Source organism: Centroberyx affinis, unplaced genomic scaffold, assembly GCF_046629955.1.
Source record: "Centroberyx affinis isolate AG114_WGS23_722 - 3 ecotype Tasmania unplaced genomic scaffold, CSIRO-AGI_Caff_v1 ptg000972l_1, whole genome shotgun sequence".
NCBI classification, from domain to species: domain Eukaryota; kingdom Metazoa; phylum Chordata; class Actinopteri; order Beryciformes; family Berycidae; genus Centroberyx; species Centroberyx affinis.
Genome location: NW_027279543.1, coordinates 48,535 through 76,510, shown reverse-complemented (window position 1 = coordinate 76,510; position 27,976 = coordinate 48,535). Strand labels below are relative to the sequence as shown.

The 27,976-nt window shown below is 41.3% G+C and overlaps 1 protein-coding gene across 2 annotated transcripts; it reads right to left on the bottom strand.

Moving 5' to 3' along the window:
• Positions 1 to 27,402, bottom strand: LOC139646302 (serine hydroxymethyltransferase, mitochondrial-like). Of its 2 annotated transcripts, XM_071522295.1 has the most exons (13): positions 27,270 to 27,306; positions 23,780 to 23,795; positions 18,328 to 18,487; positions 14,346 to 14,425; positions 13,172 to 13,372; positions 12,308 to 12,389; positions 9,822 to 9,944; positions 7,943 to 8,082; positions 5,303 to 5,465; positions 4,652 to 4,751; positions 3,228 to 3,383; positions 2,078 to 2,185; positions 1 to 1,710 (listed from the first exon to the last, which is right to left on the bottom strand). In XM_071522295.1, the coding sequence occupies exons 1-13, from the start codon at positions 27,304 to 27,306 to the stop codon at positions 1,583 to 1,585; spliced, it is 1,494 nt and encodes a 497-aa protein (XP_071378396.1). In that variant the 3' UTR covers positions 1 to 1,582. The 2 variants fall into 2 exon arrangements, with proteins under 2 accessions (XP_071378396.1, XP_071378395.1); XM_071522294.1 differs by lacking the exon at positions 23,780 to 23,795 and having other exon boundaries at positions 18,328 to 18,519; positions 27,274 to 27,402.
• Between the last annotated feature and the right edge of the window lie 574 nt (positions 27,403 to 27,976).

Sequence of the window (27,976 nt, the reverse complement as noted above, 5' to 3'; positions counted from 1 at the left end):
TTTTTTTTTTTATTAGGATTAAGCTTTTATCTATAATAAAAATGTTCTGTAAAACAAAGTTATTTCAAAGTTGCGCTGATGTGAAATGAACTAGGCAGGCAATATCAGATGATAAAACACAAACAGATGATTTGCAAACAATATTGTAAAATATTTATATTTTGGCAACGTCTAGTCTATTGGCTCCCAAAGGTTGTGATGTGGAGAATACTTTTGGCTCAGTCTAGAAGCTTACTATTGTGCGAAGTCAACAAGTATCCCAATGATATTTCCTACCTCCTTTTCCATTGTGCTGTAGGTAGAAATCTTGCTTGCTCACTGATGCAGTGATAACAGTCAAAACACAACCAGATGAACCAGACAACCAACAAAAAACCTCTGAAGACACTATATCAAATCTAGCTGCTCCACAATCCATCAATGAACACTCACTATGGCATAATATTTGACAGTTAAAATGAACATGGAGTGATATTGCATTACAATGTGTTAATCTCTCAAAATACAACAAATGAGCTGGCGTTAGAAACCTTAAGATATACCATGTGAGGTGGCAGAAGTTCCAGATAGTTAACTGTTTAAATAATACATAGAAAAGTATATACTCTTTGTAAACACATGTAAATGACAGCATGAAATAATCCAGTGACATTTCTATTCATCGTTACATTTGGTTATTGATCTGTCAAAAGCATTCATAACAAAATAAAGGATATACAGGTCAATTAATTCAAATCTGTAATTATGATATGCCAGAAGAAAAAGAGATGATCACAACAGGGGGAAAAAATCCTGTTGCTGATTTTCACTGACTTGGACCCTACCAGTTTGAACGCTTATTCCAGAAAGCACTAAGTTAGAGGGCTAACTTTCAATAATTATTCTGAAACAAAATTAGTATAGATGGTCGCTATAATTTCTGATTTAGGATACCTCAATTTTTTTTTTTCCCAAAAAGAAGTTAACAGGCTAACAACACTGCTCGGCGGAACACTCCTCTAGAACATAACGACAGCACATGGCTGACACATGTACATATCTCCATGTGAATATAATCATCTACATTAGTCACATTAGTTAAGACATTTTACAGCATTAAGACTCTTCGGTGCATCTAATTATACCCAATTATAAATGAATCAAGTAGTGCAGTCTGTGACAGCAAGGACTTCACATAGAAATCTGTGAGTATTATAGTTGTCGTTTGATTAATCTTCTGACTTTTTTGGTTCCCTCCCAACACCATGATGAAGTTGTGGTGCAAAGAAAAACAGCTGGGAAAGAGATTTTTACACATAAACAACAGAAAATGGGTTCTGTGGCTCTACAACAAAGACTCAAATTTCATTGTTTTCTCAACCTCAACACTGAGGGACTGTGCTTGTACAAGAATGGATTGAGCTGAGCTAATTGATTGAATGGCTTGAAGAACGGATGACTGCAAAAAAGTATTACAAAACTACGTTCTCCCAGTTCTCCAGAGTTATCCATATTCACAGGCACCAACCACAGACATCTCTCCCTCTCCATCCACACATCATCCATCCTGCTGCCCTGGCGCCCCGGCTCCCCATTGGCTGGCCTAGTGGTCGTGGAAGCCTGGCATGGGGAAGGGCCTGGCGAAGGCTTCGACGCGGTGTCGCAGGTCGGCAATGCGAGCCACAGTCTCTGGGTCCTGAAGCAGGAAGTTCTTAAAGTCCTGGAGCTTTCCTAAGGAAGACACAGGAAGAGGAGAGGAAGAGAGAGACAGAAAGAGTGAGATGGGGGATAGGCTCAGCTTTCCGTTTTTAACTTCCTTTGTTTTATCACCAACGGGCTTTTTATTTCCTCTCATGTTAGTGTCCACATAATTTAATCATCTCTTGAGGCCAGGTACAGCAAGGTACTTATGCGTAGTATCTGGCAAAGATGTTGTACTTCTTCTGTTGAGTGTGTTAATATGTACAGTTTCAAATTGGTGCTTTGAGCCCAAACAAACAAATGTATTGAACCAGGGGGAAAAACAGTATGAGGCACATAAATGTTGCCAACCACCGGGTTACATCCTAATCAGTTTCCCTGCCCACACTAGGCTTACCTGTCTTTTTCTTGACATCCAGGGCGATCTTGAAGCCCTCATCCATGAACTCGACTACCTGCACAAAGTCGGCTTCTTTGAACTGTCTGGAGGTCAGGGCCGGGGCACCTGGGACAGAGAAGAGCACAGGTGTGCCGGTGTGTCACAGGTTAATGGAAAAGCTTTATCCTCGAATCAGAGGGTAATTTGTTCACAGGGGATGCCGGGTGGCCAATTGCAGTTTTCATTCACAATTTGTCTAAAATTTGTAGTTGAAAGGGGGGATGCATTTGTCCTAAGAAAGCAGATTCCATTCCCCAAGACACTGCAAGGTTCTACGGTGCAACCTTTTGACCGGCATGTGGTACTGAAATAAATTATCTTGAAAACTGCAACTTGAGATTCAAAGTAATGGATGGTAACTTTTTCTTTTACAAGTCCAACTCTTTCTTTCTTGTGCTTCTACATTTAAAAAAAAATTAGGAACATGCGTGGTATTTGGAAGAAAAAAAAATGTGTTGAAGAGTGTCCTAATGCTTCCTGAAATTTGAGTAACTAATTCACACAGACTCTACATATGCCAAATCCTAGCGGCTGGACTGATGGTAGATAGTGCAATAAAATATTTGAGTCCACATTTTAAGAAAATAAGTAAAAGGTAATAAGTGCAGAGTATTGTAGGTGAAATATATCTCGCCTGAAGGAAAAGCTAAATGCGTGGCTCTTGAACTTCCTGGAAGACGAGTGAGTAAACCAAACAGACTTAATTAATCATAATCTGCTCAGTGCTTGTGGCTTCATTGGTGGCTGGCCAATTTACATATATGCAGATCTACATTTTGAGAAAGTAAGTAAAAACAGAAGGTATCAAGTGCAAGATAAATGTGATATAATACCTCACCTACTAGTTAAATGCAAGGTAAAGTTTAGCGAGAACATATCAAGATCAATATCTTGAGAAAGTGAACGATTTCAGGGCTTCCGGGGTGGGATGATTTGGGGTTTTAGGCACACAAATCCCATTCATTTCTAAAGGGAGAGCACTGTTTTCTTGCCTTTTTGTGTTCCTGTTCCTGTGTTCATATCCCTGAATAAAAGAGCAGGTAAAGTGTGTCAAGACCTGGTCTACTTTGTCAAGCTAAATGCAGTGTAAAGTGAAGCTGTGCCATACCTAGCCTGAGGCCACCAGGAGTGAGGGCGCTCTTGTCCCCGGGGCAGGTGTTCTTATTGGCAGTGATTGACACCAGCTCCAGCACCCTCTCAGCCCGTGCCCCGTCAATGCCCTTAGGCCGCAGGTCCACCAAGACCAGGTGGTTGTCCGTCCCGCCTGAAATATTCAGCATTCTTAGGAAAAACTTTTGAAGAGAAGGGGAGTTTGTGGCTTTTTTGACCAGAGCTTCACTTCTCAGCCGTCACATCGGACTTGCTCATCCTTGGTGCGACATGAATGAAGTCGTGTTATTTCACTCGTTCGCCTTAAGGATATTGAACTGAGGAGATGGGGAATACCAACTTTGCTCTAAAATGCAGTCAAACAATGAACCAAAATGACTTAGGTTGCGTAGTGTGTTGTTTCTCGCATCTTCACCCTTGTCATACATCTTCCCTCGTTTGTCCACACACTAACTTTATGTTGGTGTGGGCCCTGTATTTACAAGTTCAAATTTATTCTGGGAAGAAACGAGCATAGTGTGTTTTACTTCATTCTATGAATTTTTCAAAAGTCACAAAAACTCCATAGGAAACAATATAATCACTGATCCAGATAAAGTTAAATTATTATTAGTTAAATTCAATGTCATAAATTAACCATCAGAATCACATTAAAAAGGAAATTGTGTGTATGAAAATAGATGCACTGTAAATAACCAGGCAGGAAATTACACATTTGCCCATACAGACTCAATTATTCAGCTGCTTTTTACAGTGTAAGCTATGTTCATTTTCTCCAGTTTGAATATGTTAGGAAAACACCAATTATAAAATATTCTCAACATTCTAAAAATTCACACTGCTGAATTCCTCTGTCCCAGAAAAGAAGCTTGGGCCTAAAATCCCCAACATTACCTTTAACAATTAATGTAACCAGCTAACTTGAATAAGAACACATTCCTATTTACAAGTTTATTATTCATCATAAAAGTGCACAACATCTTTTTTACAATTGTTATAAGATCTACATCTACAAAGGGACTGAAAACCAGGCTGTATGCACTGACAATGCAGTGTAAGCACAGGACAAATCTGTAGTGTTTTTTTTAGGGTTTTCTGAAGGCTATACATCCAAAAACAGCTGAGGCCAGCATATTAAATGCGGTACAAGACTCAGGAAATTCAAGCACCTGCTCAAAACCATAAAGTGACCACTTTCAGTTGATTTTCTTTTCTTGACTGACAGTGCAAATACACTGAAATTAGCCTATTTGCAAATCATGAATTTGAATGCATTTCTGTTTTTACCATGCAATTTGCATTTTGTGACAGGACATATTTCTCATTATTGACTTGTGTTTTCGATGTGTTTCTTGTTGCTGTTTGCTGACCTAATATCTACTTGGGAATTAAAACAGCATATTTAAGTCCAAGTTACATTACCTGAGACCAGGGTGTAGCCTTTGCTGAGAAGAGCTGTGGCCATAGATTTGGCGTTCTTTAGTACCTGGGTGGTATACTCCCTGAACATGGGAGACTGTGCCTGGACACACATGGGGAAAAACAAAGAGAAACGGTTGAGTTAACCAGAACAGTGGTCACTACTACACAAGTTGGAGTTTGTTGGAGTCAGTGGTCTAGAGAAATAAACATTTTCTTGTGCAGTGGATGGCAAGTTAACACTTCCTTCTATAGTACAAGTGAAAAGCAAAGTGAGAAATATATCCATCTCATTTATCTGGTTAAAATTCAATCTCACTATAGTACTTTGAGTAGACAGCACTCCAGAAATAGAATTGTAGCAGTAATGGGTTATCAGCTCGCCGTCTAGCTCAGCCTTAAGGTACAGACAGTAAACACTTGCTAGACAATTACAGAGAAAATGCCTAGGTCAATGAACAAGGTCCTGGGTTACGCAAAAGCATCTTGGTGGTGAGATAATCTTTATTTAACTGTAAATACAAGTTTATTGTCAACTTCTTATTAGGAAATACCTAATAAGGAAATACCTAGTGGACCAGGAAAATAAAGCGTAGCCTAGACAAATTAAGTATGGATTATGTTTACAATGAAATCAGGCCTCGTTTCGCTGACCTGTCGGAGTGCTACAGCCACACCAGCGATAGCATGGTTGTGAGGTCCACCCTGGAGGGAGGGGAAGACGGCGAAGTTGATCTTGTCCTCGAGGTCGTACATGATCTCCTTGCCCTTCTTGTCCACGGAGCGAACGCCCTTACGATAGAAGATGAGGCCGGCCCTGGACGGGACAGAACAAAGGATTCTACTGACCAAGCCTCAAGTATGTTAACCACCCGCTTTTTCTCTAAAACTCAAGGCAGGTTTCTTCCTAGATGGTCACCATCAGATCCGTTTTTTGGTAAATGAGAACAAGAGTGATGGGGCCTGACTAGTGATCCTGGATCAGTATAACAAACCAGATCACTCCATAGACCGACCAGTCCATACATAATTCTGATGCATCATATATGCATAGAAATGTATACACACAACACAATAACATACCAAGTACAAGGCAATTGGCCAATATAAAGCTACACTGACATTCATTCTTTCCTTTATTTAAACAGGTAAGTCCCATTGAGATCGACATCTCATTTTCACAAGAGACCTGTGTACAAATAAAAATAAAATACATACATTAAGTACATACAAACATACATACATTAAGTAACGGTAATAATAAAAGAAATGCTGCAGAGACGACAACACCATATTAACATCTTCAGTTCTACACAGACATTGGGAATAAATGTCTTATTTATCCAAATAAGGTCAATTACGCAAATATGGTGAAATAAAAGGAGGTAATATCCTCACAATGAATGTTGCTCCTAAGCTTTCTTGTGCAGCCTTTGTCAGGCAAGTGCCGGTTTCAATGCCAGTTGCAATACTTCAAATTCAAATCAATTCAGAATGATAGTTTCGATTTTTCAAAACTCTTCTTTGAAAGAGCATTTCACTATGCAGTAAATTATTTTCTGTTCTGTCCTTGTACATGCCATTTTTATGTGATGCTCTCTTCCCTTCCACAGGGAGGTCAGGGGGGCAGGGTCAGCTACACACCAGCACCCTTGGAGATGGCAGCGGATTAGTAGGGATGGTAGGGACTTCAGTAGGGTGGCCTCTTGCTCTCATGGGTGCTTGTTGAAGGACAGTCTCCCTACTCACTAGAGCCACCCTGCTGCCCTTTCCCCCCCCTTCTTCTCTTTCTTCTTTTCTCTACTCCATTTGCTTTTCAAAATAGAATCAGACCATACCAAATTGGTTTTCTCAATAAATGCTCTTAGACTAGTAAAAAAAACCAAAAAAAAAACCATACACCTGAGGCCCCATTCTAAGAATTCCACATTTTAAAAGCATTCAATACTTTCTGATGCCTTTAAATCAGCATGACCAAAAATCTGTTTGTTGCTGTCAGCCCTAGTATCTACTTCTTTCTTACCCTGTGCCTGAGATAATGTAATTTTGACTGTGCATTTTGGGTTTATGTGTTTGATAATATCAACATAACCTGGAGTTAACAAGCATTAGAAACTATCTGCCCATATCTGTTCATTGCAGAGACAAATTTAGCTATTCTAATTCTAGTTACTACCACTAAAGTCTCTTCTATGGCGCACAGCTGTTTGACAGATTCAGATCAACACAAAAATATCAAACTTTTTCAAACATTCTTTCGCTTCACGGAAGGAAGCAGCTCAATCGGCCAAAATCCATCGGATTTGAAACTCTGATTTGAAACTCGGTGTGTATGTTCAGGAGATAGCGCAGCATGTCTCCAGAGTTTAATCAGGATTGCTCAAAGACATCTTGAGTTATGAGCAAATATGTGATAGGCCACGCCCACTTGAACCGATCAATATGGCCCTTCAGATTTTGGTTATACTTGCCCCCAGGGCATGCACACCAATTTTGGTGAAATTCTGCCCACAGGGTTTTCAGATACACATTTGTGGCATTTGTGGCGCCCCCTATGGGTCAGGCTCAAAATGCTTTGGTAGACCTATTTCCAAACATGGACTGAAGTTACCTACCAAGATTTATGATGATCGGACAAATGGTTAATGAGTTATGGCCAATAATTGCTAAGCCCCGCCCTTTGCGAAGATATTTTGGTTGATTGCGGCCATGTTTATCGACCAATCTTGCTCATTTATAATAGAAATGTGTATCGCAGTCCCCCAAGGCTGTATACCAAATTTGGTGTTGACAACGTCAAAATCCAAAAAGGAGATGTCACATTACTGTTTTTCACATTATGCAAATTAGCAAAAAATCCATCATGGTGGACTTTTATGGTCCGAGACGCTTTTTTGTAGAGCACATTGAACTGGACTTGTGTGTCAAATTTCAAGTCAATCGGACTTACGGTGTGAGGGGCGTGGCCTTTCCAAAAATGCATTTTTGGGCCATTACAGCGCCACCATCTGGCCGATTGGGCTCATATTTTTTGGGAAGCATTTGCACATCATTTTGTTATTGGGCCAAGTTTCATGGTTTTCGCTCATTCCAGCTCACGGTAATTTGAGCCACGGCAGAAGACAAATAATAATAAACCGGCACAAACTTAGAAAGGTTCTACCCTTTCGGGGTTTGAACCCTAACAATAACCCCTGAAAAATGGCATCTCCAAGTGTCAACATGATTTTCATACAGTACATTTTCTTCCTACATGGGATCAACGGGATTTTACCAGGTCTCTCTAGTTCTTACCTGGATCCTCGGAGGGACTTGTGTGTGGTAGAGGTGACCAGGTCAGCATACTCGAAAGGAGAGGGGAGGCCCTTGCCTGCCACCAGGCCACTGATATGGGCCATGTCAGCTAGCAAGTACGACTTCAACTCGGTACACAGCTGAGGGAGAAGAGGGAGGGTGAGAGGTCAAACACAGAATTAAGATTAATATCTTTTAAATACACTGAGGCATGAATTCTTTTCAGCACAGGACCCAAATCATGAATTTGCTCCCTGGGAGTCTTTTGCATTAAAATACATTGTTATTCGTGGCATGTAGGGGCAACTACTATAATAACTATAAAACCGAACTAAGATGAATGTTCTAATAAATTCAACACTTGTCCGTTTCGGACATTTAATCACTCTTTTACTTGTGCTTTGTGCAGGAACATGTTTCAATCTGCCTCAATCTGTGCCTCAGTCAATGTACTGTGCATTTTATTAGACTGCATCCGTATATGTTAAAATATGAGATATAAAATGTGCGATACAATCTCTACACATTCTATTACATTCTTCCCTACAGTTAAGATTTGATAACTTATTCTACATCACAGTTAGCAGTACCTATCCTTTCAAAGGGCAGATATTTCAAAATGAAGCTGCTGTAATTATACTCTTCAGCAGTCTTCAGAGGCCCGAAGTATTACAGCATAATTCAATAAATCCTTGCCGTTTCCTGCCAGCATTTATTGAAAAAGGCACAAACAATAAATAGCTCGCTAACATGCAAATGACTCACTGGCGAATGATCAGAGCAGTAAACAATCTTTTTAGAGCTCCAATTAATATGAATTATCATGACAATCTCCCTTTCATATCTAAACTGGATCAGCACCTCTCATATCTAAACTGGATCAGCACATGTTTATTAGATTAAAAGGCAAGGGAGATAGTAGGGTTACTGGAGGGAGTAAAGAACACAAGAGGGTGACGTACAGTATTTGATGAATGCCGATAGGGAAACAAATGTGAGAGGAAAAAAGTAGGGGGAAAAAACATGAGGAAGCCTGCTCTAATCTACGTAGCATAACCCTGAAAACCTGGAGGGGAGCCCAGCCTGGCAGCCTCTGCCATAAAACAGTGAATAGTTCCACAGAGAAATGCCAGGGGAAAAAAAAAAATATGGCCGCACTTCAGGCCTAGTGGCAAAGTAGTTATGGTGCTTAATAAACACACAGCTCTGTAATGGCAGGACACTCCATCTGATGGTACTGGCTAAAGTGGAACTCCGCAACAAAGAGGGCCAGTCACGGCGTGGATGGACATCCAGTGGGTGGGTGTAACACCAAACAAATAAAGGGGCCTCTTGTGCACTGTCAAAGAGAGCAGTGAGGTGTGAGGTTAAAAGTAGCTACTGTGTATGTGTGTGTGTGGGTATGAGTGTGTGTTTGTGCATGGGTACGAGAGAGTTTGGTTGAGTAGGTGAGAGAGGAAGACAGCGTGTGTGTTGTGTGCAAGTGTGTGTGTGAATTTGTGAGAGTGTAAAGGGCTACAAAAACAGAGTGTGCGAGAATATTAATGTTTGAATGTGAATGATCAACAGAGAGTCCGAGCCAACAGTGGTCCCTATAGGATATACAGATTACAGGACAGAAATTAGGAAATTAATTCTAGAAAGTGGTTCTGGCTATGTCAGGCCTAACAGCAAGGGAGCAGGGGTATGTAACAGCTCAACAGTAACGGTTGATTGAGTTTTAAATAAGGAGAGAAACCTGGTCCCTAACCTTCCTAATGCCAGAAGAAGAATTGAGAGAGCAGGTAGCAGGTGAGAGAGAGAGAGAGAGCGGGTGAAATAGACAGAGATAAGGTAAAGGCTGGGTGAGTTTTGAATAAGGAGTAAGGGCTCCATGCACCTTCTTGATGCGGGCGTAGTCAATGAGGCGGGCATAGGCGCTAGTGCCAGCGATGATGAGCTTGGGCCGGAACAGCCTGGCCGTCATCTCCATCTGGTCATAGTCGATGAGTCCTGTTGCAGACTGGAGGGAGACGGATAGAGAGAGAGAGAAAAAAGGAGGAGAGAGGGAGAGGAGGACAGGAGAAAAATGGAGACAAAGAAGGATATGAGAATATGAGTGAGAGAGTAGAAGAAAGGGTCAAGAGAGGAGAAAAGAGGGAGTGGGTGGAAAAAAAACTGCAACATAGCTGAGGATCAAGAGCAAACATCAACACAGAGGAGAGATCAAATGTTTACATTTGAAGCTTAGATGAAGTACTTCAGCTACCTTAAAAGGGAAAGGCATTGGTCTAAGGGACACATTTCTACCCAGCCTATGAAAGAAGATGATGGAGCAATTGCAATAATGCACCCCTACTTATCCCAATTTAATCTTTCACGGAGCTACTCAACTGATCTGATGAGGTCGAACAGATCAGAGGACGGTTGGAGACTGCTTTCCTATAAATAAGCAATTTTTAGAGAGACATGTTGAACAATCCACTGTTCAGTGGATGTGATCCGAGTCACGTGAAATTGAATCAGGCCGCACTAGTCAGATGACCAGCCTGTCTCGTGCCTAAATACCCAGTCTTACCCCTCTCCCCCTCCTCCAAGCAACGGAGTAGAGAGAAAATGCGGGAGACAGAAAGAGAGCGAGATGGAGCAATAAGAGAGCGAGAGAGACAGAAGGGATGAAGAAGGGAGAGACAGACAAAAAAAGAGTGAGAAAAAGAAGAGAGCAAGGGAGGGGGGCTTTATTTAGACAACCTGATAATCTCCCATCTCCAGAGTGCATCTATGGATGCTCCCTCACTCCATCAAGGTGCTCATTGTGAGGACGGAGCCAGTGGTGCTGGCCAGCCTGTCGATTTCCCATTATCTCTCTCGCAGAGGGGTCCTGCCTGCCCATACATCAACAGGCCTGGACACGCAGATTCTCTGAGGCATCGATCAGCCGCTACCACCACTACCACACAACTACTACCCCAGGAATATCCACACCACTACGGAGCACTGATCATATCTATACGTTAACCTGGTCTTACTATGCCATTCATGGTCTTACTACCATGACTGAGGAGTCCCGATTACGCAAATTTCCATGCCGGTGCAAAACAGCACTTGAATGTTGTGTGTAATGTATGCAAAATATGGGACTATAGGGTTGCATAGTGAGTAGAGTGACCAGAAGGCCGGGGTTCAAGCCTCTGTGTCAGCAACCATCCAACCTTCTGAAGTGTCTGTGAGCCACACAATGAATCCCTACCAGCCTCAGGGGTGCTGCTCTGTAGCTGACCCTGCACTGTGACCTCCCTCTGGAGGGGGGTGGAAGAAAAGAGAATTTCCCCAACAAGGATCAAACAAGACTAAATCTATCAGCCCCGCAACATTGAATTTTGTGGAAGCATCCCTGCTGGGAATCGAACACAGGTCTCCCGACAGAGTGTGTAACCTAACTCCCTGCGGCACACTTTCACCCACATAACAGAAAGTGCAACTGAACAACTGAACATGCAATCCATAGAACCTCTGCTGTCGCGGGGCTTTGTAATGTCTCATTATTACAATTACTGAGTGCAACTTAAATAGTTCAAATATTTTAAAATGTTCACAAATACAAATAAACACAAACTTGCACATTGTGTACAATATGACTAAAGAAATTATGTGTACAATTCTTTTTTTTTTTTAACCCCAGTCCCTGCTTCAACCCACTACTCTACAATTAAGGACACAAACTGACTAATATAAAATTGTAAACACAAGCAGATGAGATGATTAATAGTGACTACTTGGTAATAGAATCTGTAGAAGGGGCTCCAGCAGAAGGAAGGAATGCTCCTCACTAGTCAGTATCAGACATCTGAGAAGACTGTAGAGGCTCTGACACACACCCAATGATCTGAGGCAATGTAGATGGGAAATTCTGTCAACAACTAGACAAACAATATTTGTTCAATATATTTATATATTTTGTTATTCAACTTGCATGAAGTACCAGATGGGTGGGGTTTCCAGGGCACCAGGGCAACTTAGATCATGTAAGGTATGCAGCCAATCAAGCGGTCTAGTGTTGACTTTGAAATACTTCCCTGTGACTGTCTTGACTTTCTGGCATTGTATTATTCTATGTGGCAAACCCCAGTCATCAGGCATGTAAAGAGGATTGAAATACATACAAAGCATTTTCAAATATTTTTTTAACCCAGGTTTGCCTCATAGTCCACCATAACATCTGGGTTTTATCCCAGTTTTTCATCCCCATCCCTTATACAGGTGATATTGCTCATCAGCATAACCTCAAAAAATTGCCTGTTCATCACTGCCTTAAGACAGTAAAGCAGTGACTAATATCTGATATCAGTAGCTGAGGGACACCAGAGAGTAGACGTCTCTACTTACATTGAGCTTGTAGGGCATGGACTCAAAATAGATAGAGGTGGCCGAGATCCTCTTCACATCAGACATATAGCCATGGGTCAGACTGGGGACACAAGACAGTAACATATAAACAGATGAAAAACAGGCGAACACAGCTATGTCGACTTGAGACAAATTTGTTAAATTCATGACAGAATAAATAGATCTTTAAAAAACACCAATATTTTATGGATAAATGTCTCATTAAATGCTATCTTGTGAGTTCTCAGCTCTTTATCTAAGTAAGAGCTCATTTTGTGACAAAACTCTTCACATTCTCTCAGAGAACAATCTCAGTCTGCCAACATGTATGCAGGAATGCAATAAACTTGACGACATTGAAGCAAGACGACATTGGTAACAAATTATATATTTAGAGTGAAAATACTGTTGGGAGTGATGCTGAATTTGGATCAATGTTCCACGATGTAAAAAAAGGTGCTTTTCAGCAAACCATCTTTTATTTTTCAATGTGTGAAATCAACATCAAATTACTGTCCCTATGTAGGGAATCACAAAACATCTGCTACTCATGTCTGTGTGCGTTGTGGTAGAGGTAGAGGGGAATGAGTAAGTAAGTGAGGGTTGGTTGTAGAATTTAGTGGGTGAGTGAATGTATAAGTGGAGGATAAAGAAAATGTGTAATCAACTCTCCTCAGTCCGGACCCATGTCACACTGTTATGTAGAATAACAATAAATCCGTCAACTCTGAAATTGAAAGCTTGGAGATGTGTGGTATTGAGGCGTGAGTGAATTAGAAAACATAAGAATGAGTGGGTGAGAGAATGAATGAAAAGGGTGGAGAATACGAAAAACATAAAAAACAAAAATCAGCATCTACTGACTGTCCTCCATCGGGCAAGTCCAGGCCCATGATGCGGTCATGGGGGTTGAGCACGGCAGTGTAGACGGCAAAGTTAGCCGGGGAGCCAGAATAAGGCTGGACATTAACCCCCCACAGGGCTGGGTCCAGGTCGAAGGCCTCCAGGGCTCTCTTCTGGCACAGCAGCTCGATTTGGTCCACCACTTCTGCTCCGCCATAGTACCTGTGGGGGAGGACAAAAAAAAGAAAAGAAAGACAACAATAAGGCAACAGTAAACATGTTGTCCCCCACACATGGGAAAAGTCCCTGTCTGAGCCAATCAGTAACAAATATGTCACCTTGTTTTGAGCTGTGATTGTAGTTCCCTCTTTGGCTAATCAGTGTAATTATGAATGCAGCGGTGAGATGCATCATTTCCAAGAGTTTTGTCAAAATCAGATTAGTGATGTCTGAGATATTGTGCATGACACATGGATGATCAAATTATGTAGTGCCCCCCTTGGGCTGATCAGTGTAATTTTGAACATGTAACAACGCGTGAGATGCATCATTCCCCCAAGTTTTGGCAAAATCGAATCAATCAATCCAACCAATCTAGAGCTACAATTTACCACAGCAGATTTGGGACATTTCAGGTGAAAATGCTCGTCAGACCTTTCCAGTGGAATTACAGATGAAGGAGCAACAGATGGCTACAAACCATTCATTCAATCTGATCATCCTTTATTGTCATTACATTAAAGCGTAAACCCGTAGGGGAGTCGGCTGGGGACAAAAAAAAAAAAAACAGTGCAAGAGAGATTTACTGTAGGCTTAAATTCCCGGAATCAAAGGCACCAAATGAGAAACATTTTAAAACATGTCAGCTCTCTGATTATTGCTGAGAAATGTGAATTATCCAAGGGAAAATAATACATAATAAAACATAGCAAATGGAAGATAAAGGACTATCGGCCTGGGCACCAAATCCTTCCACTACCTCACCTAAAGTAACTTCTTTGGAGGCTATAGATTAGCTGCTGTGTTGTTGGTGTATAATATTATACAGGGCAGGCTAGGGAACGCAGTGTAAATCTATGTGTAGGCTTAAACTCGTGTGTGCATGTATGTGTGTATGTCTGTGAGAGATATGGTAGAGCAGAGAATATCAACAATGTTAATAAGCAGGGGGGTGTGCCTGTGTAAACACACTCACCTCTTCCCTGGGTAGCCTTCAGAGTATTTGTTGTTTAGACACGAGCCCTGGGCTTCCAGAGCTGCTCGACTGCAGAAATTCTGTGGAGCGCACACACACACACACACACACACACACACACACACACACACACACACACACACACACAGATCAATGGCGGGAGTGGACAGAAGGGACAAGGACCGCAAATTAAAGTCTGTTAAGTGATAGTGAGAAATCCCCCTCCAGCTAAAGGCAATCATTACAGTATTGAATCCCTGGACTTCCATGGACTAACACTCTGCACTCCACAATGCTCATTGCCTCATGCTGCTAGAGGATACAAGATACTCTAATAATAAACATTTCTTCAAATGCTGAGATGCATTGGAGAGGATTTTTTTTATGAATTAGCCAAGAAAAACAAATAATTTTCCAAGAGCTGAATGTGGGATGAATTTCTGCAAATGTGCTATAATTAGAAAAAAAAAAAACGGTTAGGCTTTACATCTAGTCCATGGCCTGATATCTCAAAAGCCATGGACATAAAAATTCTCATCTTACATAATATCCATGTATGGTCCATTTTACCATTTTATAACAGTGTCTGTCAACCCAACAGTTCAATATACAAATGTATGTGACACTGACTATGTGTAAACAGTGAGTGAAGGTGGATACCTCCCTTGGCATGGCCACCTAACAATTTATTATCACCCTGGCCAGTGCCAGTCTCCAACACCCCACACACACACACACACACACACACCACTCTCTCCCTAGTTGGGGGGGGTATGCTAATACTTCACCTGGGAGCCAAGAGGAGATCAAGGGAGATAACAGCTCCAGTAACAGCTTTCCACTGTGTCCGTCTGTCATGTTGACGACTGTGCATGTATTAGAAATGGAAATGCAATTGCTTCCTGAGCGTCTTGGAGAATGTGTGTGTGTGTGTGTGTGTGCGTGTCTGCCTTGTGTGTATAAGAAAGCAAGTGTGGGTGGACACGTGCGAGAAAATGTATGTCTTTTCCTTCAAGGAATGCCTGCCTGTGCTGTACTGTGATGTGCCTTGCAGAGTGAGGCAGGGGGGCAAAGAGGCAGTATGAAGATATCAGCTTTATCTCACACTAGAACGGTCAGGCTTTGTGTTGAGAGGGAGCCGATATACTCCACTGAACAACTACTGTGGCAAAGAAGAAGCAGGAGGAGAGGGAAAAGAACAATGCTAGATAAAACCTCGCCTGCTCTTTTGAATAGTAAAATTTCCCATTTCACACCATACAGCCTTGGAATAAAAACAAAGAGCCGTCCGAACGCCTCTGTAACAACTGAGCTATTCTTGCTTACAGCAAGTACTGTACCCAATGACTGTTTTCACTATAAAAGAAGCTAGGTTTGAATGGCTTAATGAATACTGAGCACAGCTGGTCAATGGGTGAATAATGACAGAGTAAAGGTCAATTTAAAATTGATATTTTTAAAATAAAAACACTTGGCACACCTAAACGGCAACTTTTTTCCACTTTCCCGGAACAGCAGAAGGTCAGAGTTCTACTTGCCATCAGTATGTATTCACTGGCCCAGCAGGCAAAATGAAAATAACCAATTTAAAGTAATTTATTACTATAAAAAAGTTCATAAATACAACAACAAAATGACTGAAAAATGAACAAGTAAATAATTGATTGTGAATAAATTTGAAATCTATGATATTTTAACAACTTTGGACAATTCCATAGTATAAATTCTCTCTTTGTATTTACTATATTCATCGATGAGCCCTCATAATCAAATGACACTTATCTCTAAATGTAGCCAGCCGTAACATGGACAAAAAACAAAACAAAAACCAGAGTGGATATTCATGAGGCTGGCAAGTCTCTCCATTCAGCCATCTTGCCAAAAAATTAATCAGACCTGATGAGGCGTTGTCGGCTACCTGCACTGCCAACATACAGGGAAGGTGCTGCCAGCTCTTGTCGTGGGCATTGAGTGCGTGTTTGCAGTAATTGTCTGCCTTTAAAAATGAAACGAAATATGGTATGGGATTGATTCTTCATTTTCAGCTCAAGGAAACGAATGCTTCCACGACCAAAGTAACAGCCTTTTACTTTTGCTCTGTAATTCAAAGTAGCTGCCACCATGTCCACTCCACAAAACTCTGAGTTGCCGGATCCATGACCAACTCTGAGGTGGCATCCAATTGGTCAGAAAAAACACAGACTGGGCCAATGGCAGAGCAGAGAGTTAGAGATAACAGGCTTATCACCAGATGATAGACCAATCAAGTGGTCCAAGTCAATGTCTTAGTGCACTCAGGCTATCGGGCAATCCTTTTTTCTAATCAGTGTACAACCCTGCTTTGGTCATTTTAGGGGAAAATGAAAATACCATCTACCGCACACCCCAAAGGCCTTGTAGAAGTCAAGCTTTTTGGGAACTTTAAATAATTTATTCAGTTGTCTAGGGTGCATATCCAGGACTCTACATCCTAGGTTCAAATCCAGCCTGGGACCTTGGCCACAGTCTTGTCTCTCTCTCCACTGTAAACTGACCAATAAAGTAAAAATGTGGAAAAAATAATCTTCACCAAAATAAAGCGCTTTAAACAGGCTCATCACAAAGGACACAAAACAAGTTAAAAGAGACAACAAGTACAAGACAATAGGGATGTTCCTAACGACTAATTTCCCTGTCGATTAAATGAAAATTTAAATGTAGACTAGTCGACTAGTCTTAAAGTAAGAAAACACTCAGAAAACAGTCAAAAATGAGCACAATTTAATCTATAAGGTTAAAACGTTGTCCGAAAAAATATTGCATGTATTTAAGAGCCATTTGAAACGGTTAATATTCTTCAATAACTGTGGCACTTTGTGCCGTTTATTATGAACGTTGTACATTACAAAACATGACAACTCACTAAATAAAAGTTAACAAATAACATTTAAAATAATAATAAGAATTATTAAAAAATAATAATCTGTCATCAGAAAAACTACCAATAATAGGCCTACAAAAAAATAACAATTAGGCCTACTGATCGACGTGACATTAGATTATTAGGCTATTCAACAACGGCGTGCTGTTGGCAATCAGCTTCAAACAGCAGGTACACACACACACACACACACAGACACACACACAGACACACACACACACAGACACACACACACAACGTGGTAGGCCTACTTACTCGACTGACGAAACATTTTTGTTCAGCGAAATCAACATGTCAACATGTTCGGGTGAAAGGCGAGACCTCAGTCTATTAACAATAAGTCCAGCAGCTGAAAAAACTCTCAGCTGGCACAGATGTTGCAGGCACACAGAGATAGTGACTTGAAGCCGGCATAGTTTTGGAAAGCGTCACGTCTTCCCGCACCACCACACAAGTGGATCTTCGTTAGGTGAGATACAGGTTTACAACCTTATTTTCTTTTTCTAGATCAAAATACTGCCAAACCGCGCTGGAGATGTCATCTCTGTCCGGCCCCACTTTCCACCTTTACATCCGGGCATAACCGCCTGCTGGGGCTGCAGTCCCGGCTAGTGGCAGGTGGCTGCGTAACATCTTAGACGCATCAGTTAAGCGGTGTACATTATTAATAATTAGTTTAACCGACTAGTATTTCTGGTGCCGATTAGTGAGGGTAGAAACGTTTAAACGACTAGTCGACTAATCGCGCACATCCCTACAAGACAAAACCTAAAAAACTTGACTGTGCATGTGCAGGTGAGAGCCTGTGCATGCCCACACGCGTGTGAGTGGATATAGGAATATCAGGCAATACCAGGGCAATCCATAGGAGAAGTAGGTGACTCAGAGACCGCAGTTGAGAATTAAGGAGACTTTAGTGTGTATTTAGTGTATTTAGTGTTGTGTATAGAAAGTGAAGGGTCTGTATGTCCATAAAAAATGAAGTCACAAAAAAAAAAAAACCCTGAAAAATTGCATTCCTCCATTTGATTTCATAACTCATATCTTTGACAGCTCTTTTACCTCGGATGCAATGAGTTCCAAGCCGCGGCACTGCCTGTCCTTCTCCTTCTGCAGCAGCACCCACATCTCGGGGTCATCCTGAGCCAGGCTCTCCTGCCCTGTCCACGGACGTTCCTCATCCACTGTACGGGTGGCTGCATGTGACTGCTGCCCACGTACACTCAGGGCCACTGGGGCTCGCCGGCACAGCGGCTGGGGAGAGAGGGGTAGGTGGTGGAGAGAGGGAGAGAGAGAGAGAGAGAGAGGGGGATACAGTGAAAGGGAGAATTGAGAGTACGTTAGTTGGCTATAGATATCACAATTATCATATAGTCTATTGGAGATAAAAAAAACAGCCTGAGACAGTGATTTTAAAACACTGGATCAGTGCCTAAAGCTGGGTCTCAGGAGGATTAAAATGGGTTACCAAAATTTTGTGGATATATATGCATCCAAACCTATGAAATGTGCTATTTTGCCAAAGTCTTATCTTGTCACTGCAATGCAAGGTAGCCTTAATAAAATACTGTAAAAATAGTACCCAGTATAGCGGTGAGGTTTTGAGGCAACATCAGTAACATTTTGCAAGATTAGAAATTATTTCTGAAAACGTGGGTCCCTAGAGGAAATTAAAAAAAATTGAAAAAAACTTGTGTATGGAGGTTTAAGGTTATCATCTATGCAGATGAAATTAGCTGAGGCTCTTGTCTCAAAGGGGGACTAGAAGATATGGAAGAGACATGTTCCACAGAATGGTTACTGCAGCATGTCTGTTTGATCATTTTACACATTTGAACCGACACCCTGATTTGTCCTACATAAATAAGGCACCATTTCAAGTCCCTTCTCCTCCTCCTCCTCTCATGCACTCTAATATGTAGCCTGGTATAATTAGAAGCTGGCGTGTTTGTGTGATATCAATAATCAGCATGGTTGTTCAATTATGCCTCTATCAGCAGTTCTACAAACTGAGGGACTGACTTTTACAGCCTCAGTGTACCGAAGGAGGCATAGAGAGAACAGATTCAGCACTTCCTGCTTATCTAATCTGGACTGGGGCTGGCGAGTTCTTCTGCTGCTGCTGCTGCAGTGCCTGATCATGTGAGTGTGCAGAGTCCATACAGTTTTCACTGGCTCTGTCTCTTTTCTCCTCTTCTCAGCTAAGCATGAATCCTATCCTGGGTTCCTCCTATATGCATGATCGTAACAGATGATAGGTACAGTTCGTTTTTTGATTAGCAGTGTAAATTGTGTGCAGTCAGGAAGAAGCAAGAGGATGGAGATATAGCACTGCTTGAAAAACCATTCAGAGTATGTGTTAGAATACTTAATTAAATCAATTTATTTTAAAATGCAAATGATGCACTTGTGTTATTTGTGTATTTATGTACATCTAGCTTATTTTGTTGTCATGTAGTACAATGTTTGAAAGACTCCAGGTCGGGATCCAAAAGAGGATGAGAGTAACATAACTACTCTGGAGAAAGGGGTATCCAAAGTGCCACAACTCCTTCCCAAACCCAATGTAAGACAGGCTAAATAAATTGTTGTCCTACTGTCCAATCGTGCAGGGCAATGCAGGTTTTCATTGTAACCAAACTAATCAGTAAAATCAGCTGGTCTCGTGTTTGGCTGGAATGAAAACCTACAATATCTTGGCAATGGCGCATGAATGGACACCACTGGCGTAGAGATCGCTTGACAATCAGAGTGTGCATCCATGTGGACAAAGAATAATAGAGGCAGATAGCAAACAAAATGGAGACAGGCAACAGGTCATCCCAGACAGGCGAAGTCAGAGGCAGCGGCTTGCCCAATCTGGTTCTGGCCACTAGCAGCCGCATTCAAGTTATCTCATCAATACTGAACCTAAAAGTGTCAACTTGTCTGCTGAAAGAGAACATTAATATTATATTGCAGACTACAGCTTAGTTATTAATGTGAAAATAAATCCATTTGATCTCGTTTAAAAATCACTCAAAAATGCTCCTTTTATTGTCACTCTGGGAGAGTACCAAGGGGTTTAAAAAAAAAAGAATCCTTGTGACAGGTGGATTCCACTCAACCCAAATAGGTGGCCTCCTATCATTTAATCAACAATATGATGATGATGACCCTACATTGAGATCAATCCCACCACTGCTAACCTACAGTTATCATCTGTACAGGTGTGCTGGGGTGTGAGGGACAACCTCCCTTTAATAGCACCATTAAAAAGCAATTAACACAATGCTCATTACTGGTTGAGGGCACCCGGATGAGTAAATGCAATAAAGCTTATTCCATGTGGTGTAAAAAAAAAAAAAAGGTTTCGTAGTTAATCTTTCGAAGGTGCTTTATTGCACTGTAAATATAGCAAATAAAATGACATTGTAGTCTTCAACCAGTTTAAAAAATGAAGAACCTAATTTTGGGCTGAAATAATAAACGTTACACAGCCCAAATTTAAATCTGCAATGCAGTGATGGCCAACTGGGACTGCAAAACAGAACATCAAGATTTGGGCAAAAATAACTGTCAATTTTGGCTCTACTTGCCAACCATAGTCTTTCTTAAAGTTTGACTTCCTGAATTTGTAAAAAAAAAAAAAAAACTGTTAAAAAACCGTCTAACAGCCTGCAGAAAGGCTATCTGCTCCATCGCGGCTCAGCCCATCCTCTCTATTCCGCTCCCTCCTCTCCTCCCCAGGGTGGTGGAGGGGACAGGGGTGACACGCCAGGGGAGGAGACTGGCACATTAATGGCCGATTTTGAGGAGTCTCTTCCCCGGCCTTCTGTCACCAGTGGCAGTGGTGATGGTGAGGAGGGAGGGGGGGGGGCGCCCCCAAGGGCTCTGGAAGAGATGAGGGCCTGGGGAGACAGGTCGGCCTGCCTCTGAGGACACGTTTCTCACTGAGAAATCACACGGGTCATTAAACCTTGACGGGAACTGTCCTTCGCTGTCTGCGTTTCTGCTGGGACACACCAAGGCCAGCAAAAGCAGTGGCAGAAAAGCCCAACACAAGCCAATGCTGCCACGGTTCTAGCGCTACTGATGACTGCAGAATAGACAAGGGTGCCTGTCTGACTGGGGATTCAGGACGTCCTCTTCCCTCCTTGCCTCCACCTGCATCTCCCCTTCCCCACCCTTCTTCTGTCTCCCTCATGTCACCCTAAGCTGCTAAACAGGCTGAGCCGAGTGGCACTTGTGTGGCGTTTTTATTAGTTCCTCTCTCCATCAAGATCAGTTCCACGGCTGCGAACGGGACAGCTCTGGATTTAAACAAACAACACACAGGGCAGTCCCTGTGGTCTGCCACTCTGCCTCGCATTCCAGCCCTGATCATTACGGGAGATTAATTAATAAACACAAGATTAACTGATCCGAGAAAAGTGAGAGCCAAGATGCAAGCACCAAATCTGTCACATTGGGACTATTTTTAGACGACGGATTATGCTGTCGTTTGAAGGTGAACTTGATGAAAACTCTGCCGTGAGAAAAAGGGTGGGCTAGGCCACATCAACCTGGGTGCTGAGCACAAAAGAATGGCCTCGTCACAGATGCACCGCATCTGGGTGACGTTGATAAGGTAATCGTTGGCAGTTTGTCTTTCCTTGTCAAACATCTGTGACCAAAGAACAATGACAGAAGAAGAAAAAGAGAAAGAAGAAAAAGAAAATCATTTCATTAACCCCAACTCTGTATTATTTTTGGCCATTTCCTGCACCAGCTGCCAAGGGGAGTCAATTTTACAGATGACTGCTGTCCATCAGTCGCTGTTCCAAACAACAATCAGCCTTGTAACACGGATGACAAGAAAAACTCTAGACTAGAGAGCAGAAAGAGTGGGGGGGAAAAAAAGAGAAGTAAGGTAGCAGAAAAGAAGTGTCAACAGGGCAGCGACATCCGTCAGTCTGACACTCAGTTGCCTCTTTCCCTGTCACTGACTAATAGGAGAGCTGCCCGTTACAAATTGCCCTGTGATTCAGCTTGGATGACACCAGACTGAGAAATCTGGCCGGGGTGAAGAGGGGTGGAGGGGCCGAAGCCCCGTCCAGAGCGACTCTACTCCATTCAGGTCAAAGGGTTGTCAGGGTGACAATCAGGAACCGAAGCGCTGCCGGCACCGAAGCCAATCTCCGCAAGGAGTCGGCCGGGGAACGGAACATTAATGCTGTAATCTTTCCACAACACATCCTGCGGTGAAGGGGTTTGTAAAAGACCTCTACACCAGGAATCTCGGTGCCTCAGTGAGTTGAGATGCATGCTGCGTACTGTACTTGTGACATTGCGGGGGTCAGCCTCGGCTCATGGCCTTTCTCGCATGCCATACCATCCCGCCCTCCTCCTCTCCCTCTCATCGTTCCTGCCAAATAGGCTACACACTCTGTTAAATCAGAATTAAAAATACTTAACTGGGTTTTTCCTGCATTGCAAAATTTTGGGTCGGGTGCCTAAACACAATTTTGAGCTGCCCAAGGAAAATTTTGGAAAATTTTATTTAAAAATCGGCTCAAAAACTGCCTTTAAATAAAAGCCTATTTAAGAGGGTGCTAGAATGGATAGTGATGTGATGAAGTCAGAGAGTCAGAGAGCATGTCATTCCATCAGTAGTGACAGGAAAGGAAGCTGGTGTACGTTTGCAATCTGCCCTAAATCCAGAGATCTGAAGACGGGAGTGGATGTCTGGTAGGTGGGGCAAGCCAAAGTGAACTGCGTATAGAAAAGGTTGCATTACGGATAACAAAAAGCCTCCAATTTTTTTCAACCTTTGAAGAAACAAGTAGTTGTGAATAACGGCAAAAAGCCAAGGTAATATTTGAAGTGTCCAGTTAACATTTGTAACGTTACAGGAAGCACTTTCTAGCCGATAGATCCTGCTGTGCATGTTGTAGCAAGCTACCACTACATAGTTGGGAGAAAGGTTTTAACCACAGTAAGACATTGTGCACTGTCTCTGTTAGTCATCAAACTATGTAGGCATCCACAGCTTACATCATCAGAAGCAATGTGCTGCAAACTAAATCACATTGGCAGCTCTGGTCTTTCATTGCATACCATATGAAAGGACGAGTAATAAGTATTTATTTAATCTGACATTAGCATTTGTATTTTGAACAAGTTATTCTGAAGTGTGATTTCATGAGTGGAGGGACATTGTTGAACTGCGTACTTAAGAAAGTTTAGAACAAATGTTACACTGTTGAGCTAGCCTATACCAAACATCATGGTTTGGACCCTAAATATTGTGATATCACTTAATTCGCACTAATCATACTAACACAATCATACATAATCAGACTCCCCACATACTCATCAAAACCCAAACAATTTGTCCTACAGAGGCAGTTATTTCTTCCAACCCACTGTCTACAACATACAAGAGTTAAGCGCCCAGGTGCTTTGTTTGCCTCATCAGAGGTGCATTCAGGGGCATAAAACAGAGGAATGACGGATCAACTGTAACTTAATGTCGGTTTCCTGGTTGCAACACTGGCACACTGACCTGCCTGCTTGTCTAGTTGTGGCAAGCCAAGGCTCATTTAAAAACAAGCCGAGACAGAAGAAGCTTAAGCAATAGCACTAGGCAAATGTCTCATTCACTGGGAACTTCATTTTGCGACACTGCTAATTTTTCTAGCAATTTACAATGAACAGAACACACATTTGAAGGTTACTGACAGAGCTAAGCATTTTTTGATCAGAGCACCAAGCTCTAGAAGTTAAAGCTAGCCTCTTTGCAACTTTGAGCAAAAAATTTTCAAATGGGTTTTTCAACAATTGTATGGCAACAGTAAGCCATGACCCGTGGTTCCTACAAAACAACAGTGATTTAAAAAAAAAGTGTTCAAGGTGTCAAAGTATTACAACAGTCAAGTACAGGTTTGGATTTGGAATCCTATTGAACTGACTAGAGAGATCATACAGGCTAATCTTGGCCAATAATTGAAAGCCTGGATTAACCTAAATTTGGCTGAGGGGGAATGTCCCCAAATTTCAACTTTGAAAAATTATTGAGACAATAACAAGGATTAAAAAAAATCCCACAATATACCCTACTACTGTAAACAGTTTTGAACTACATGTAAAAGGAATGTAGATTCTAACATTAAACCATAAAAAAATAAAACTGATTAGGCAAGTTATATCGCAATATTTGCTAAAATAGTCGCAATATATTTTGTCCGTATCATTCAGCCCCATCTCTGCTGGCACTAAGCTCTTTCCATAAAGCACAGCCTACAAAGTGCTTTACAAAAAAAACATATATAAAAAAGCACATGCAAGACATTTTCATAAGTTATTAAAATAAATAAATAGCTTAGAAATAACATCTTAGAATCTTGGGTCTTTGTTTTCATGCACTGGGAGACAGGTATTCAGTGTGAACTGTTAAACTGACTAGTGTCCCCTTTAAAGTGTCTAAGCTTTAAGCCTGATACACACTGGCAAAATACCACAAATACCAAAAGTGTCTGGGAAGGTGCTGTGCTGAGCTGTCCAGTCTTGCCAAGTTCACCTCACTTCACTGTGGGTCGAGGCTGTGGGAGGGGTCACTCCCTACTGTCCTCATTGGTTTAAGACTTCGACTGAGCTTTGGCTTCTCTCAAAGCCATAACATGCAAAATATCAACTCAGTTAAATGTTGAGCAATCACCAAGGGAGAATTATTATAGAAACAGAGTGATAAGCAATAGGTTATAGGTAAACTTTCTTTGGTTTTTAATGTTCCCCTAATTGACCCAACTGTTTTGGGTCAGTTAGGGGAATATTAAAATAGTTTGGCAAATTATTCTAACAAAATTGGTATCTGAATGTATGTTATACTGATAAAACCTTTCAAAGCTGTAGACTTCTAGATTAGTAGAATTTTTTTTTACCTAAAATCCACACAAATTAAGCTTAATTAACTGACTCAATAGCATAAAATGGTGTTTATGTACAGTACAAGTTCACAAAGTCAGTCACTTATTGAAGTGGAACCCAAGAATAAAGTTTAAAATTGCTGTGTTACAGACTCTAGTGCACAGACTACTCTGAAATGTATCCTAATACCTGCTGCAGCTGGCCTATTTTAGAGAAAACTACCCCAGTATGGCCGTTGCTCCCTCTGTTTGCTTCAGATATGAGCTGGGGAACAAATTAACTATTGTTTAAAAGCCAAGGTCTCAAAAGTTGCATTTTCCCAACAGCTGGCAGACTTTACATCACTATCCGAAAAATGTGCTCTTGAGATATTGAGGGCAACAGCAGGAGAAAATAACTGCACAGTCATTGAAATGTTTCTCTCACATACACACAACCCCCCCAAATGGAGAGGAAATCTCTGGATCCTGTGAGGACACCACAGGCCTTTAGCCTAAAGGAAGACCCTCTCATGAGCCTATTTGAAATTTAATGAAGATGCACACTTTATCACTTAGCACCAATAGGAGAAGCATGCAAGCATGTGAGTCACTCAACCTAATGGGAAACCTCAAAGACGACACTGACTTATAAAAGTAGGTCTGAATACATGCCACATGGTTTTGGCACAAACTTGGCATAGCCTAGTTGTTTCAGAGAAACCAGCCTACATGAAATTCTTACCATCTCTAAAATGGGTCACTATTTAAACTCCAGAATTAGGCTACACTAACCCTCGTCCAACTTCTCTCAACACCTCCATCACCCTTATGTCTCAACTAATCAAGCCCCTTGTTTAATGAGAGGGTTAGAAATTATGAAGATTAGCCTACTTTTAAAAGTAAACTTAAAGTGTTAGAGCAACTTCTCTGCAATATAAAATGTATGCATCCGGTAGGCTACAATTATTTAATAGGAAAAAAAAAAGTTGAAAACAGTATACTTTCTGTGGTAATGATAGAAGTTAACATTTCAAAATTATCTCTTTTTTGGGGGGATTTTTTACCTAAAAGAAAGCTTAGTTCAGTTTAGTATCTTGATATGTCCACTGTGTCTGTTGTGGAAAGTCAGTGTCTTGAATCTTCACAAAACATTTTAGATTTTTCTGTTAAAATGGAGTTTATCACGTCAGCATATCTTGAAACAAAAGTCAAAGGGATTCAGGTCAAGATTATGTGGCTCTCCCTGTTGTAGTCTATGAAAAACAATAAACAGATAAAGGGATCTGAATATATTTTCCTTGCAGCTAATAAATACCTAACAGTTATGATGCTGTAGTATAGACCTTAAAAAATTAGTTCTGTCGATGCTGCTGAAACAAGGCCAAGTTGGATGAAAAAGCAGCCACAACTCTTATATAACTACCTCAAGGAAAGAGGTTAATATTTGCTTGGTGTTCTTGCACTATTAGAGTAGCATGATATTTCAGCCCCATTTTGCACTTTGAACTTTGGGACCAGGTTCACCTCATTTCTAGTCAGTATGATTATTGTCTGTTAACCTTCTCTAACCTTATGCAATGTACAATACTCAGCCTATTAGTTAACTCGACTTCACCAAATCCCTCTGTGTCCAACCATGAATGGTAATGCCGATAAATGGTCAATTAACGAAATCAATTACAATTTTGCGTTAATGTTAACGTTAACAATATTTCAAGAAGTCATCGTTGCTAAATTCACAGGTATAACCGCTTCGTGATCGTCACCAACTTAAATCAGTCGTACTTCAGTGTGTGTCCTGTAGCTCACACATGATGAAACAGACCTAACGTTGTTGCATCATTACGTGGACTAGCTGCAGCTGGCAACATGGGCTGAAACATGGGCTGCCAACTAGCATGCTAGCACAGCAGCTAGCTAACAAAAGCTGCCAACGTTGCTATGAAAACAAGATAGTTACGGAATATACATAACTTGGTGGAAAAAACTCTTCCAGTTAGTGATAATCATCCACTTTGCTCAAACGTAGGTGGTCTACTTCAATCACTGGGTTGTAACTAAGCTAGCTAGCTCAACCGTTAACTGAACAGCCAGCTAACTAAAAAATTAACACACAAACTGCACTGTGTGCCATACTTACCCGTGCGAGTTGCCTCATTGTGAAGGACAGCATGTTTCCAGATATCAGGGGAAGAGTAACTAGTTGGAGCAGGACGGTCAGGCAACCCACCGCTGTCTGTATGGACTGTGTGGAAGGGTCAGGCTCGGAAAAGGCTGTTTTGAAGTTGCTGGCATCGGCTGGTGGTTACGCTGACCCTGCCGAAGGGGTTTGTGGGAGTTGTAGGCTGGTGTGTGAAAAAATTACTCAAGCCGGTGGTGTGACTATTAATAACAAAATGTTAGAATTTTGTGAGTCCGCTGAATGTAGCGAAAATGTAAAAAATAAAAATAAAAATGTAATCAATAATACATATTCCGGTTTTATAACTTTTCTTCTATGGATACACGTTTTCAAAAGAATCTCTCTTGGAACACAAAGTTATTTTGTGTGAACTGCTGTGGAATCTTATCTAACACAAGTTATTATATATATATATATATAAATAAAAAAATAATAATAATAACCTTTATTTTACCAAGAAAGTCCAACTGTGAAAAAGTGTCTATATTTTACAAGGGAGAGCTGACACAGAGCCAACACTAAAACATTTAAACATAAACACACAAGTGACAATCATAAAACAATGCAGTTTAAAACACAAAATGGAAAAAAAAATCCCTGCTAAGTGTCACATAATGTAGTGTGATAACAAATTACAGCCTGAAACTAGAACAACTTGTTG

Bases quoted from the DNA above. Each gene is read 5' to 3' on its own strand.
- LOC139646302 (XM_071522294.1), bottom strand. From the start codon at position 27,306: ATGCTGTCCTTCACAATGAGGCAACTCGCACGG. The intron at 8,083-9,821 runs GTGCATGGAGCC...CTTCTCCCTCAG, and splicing joins ACTACGCCCGCATCAAGAAG to CTGTGTACCGAGTTGAAGTC. The intron at 3,384-4,651 runs GTAATGTAACTT...TGAATATTTCAG, and splicing joins AGGCTACACCCTGGTCTCAG to GCGGGACGGACAACCACCTG.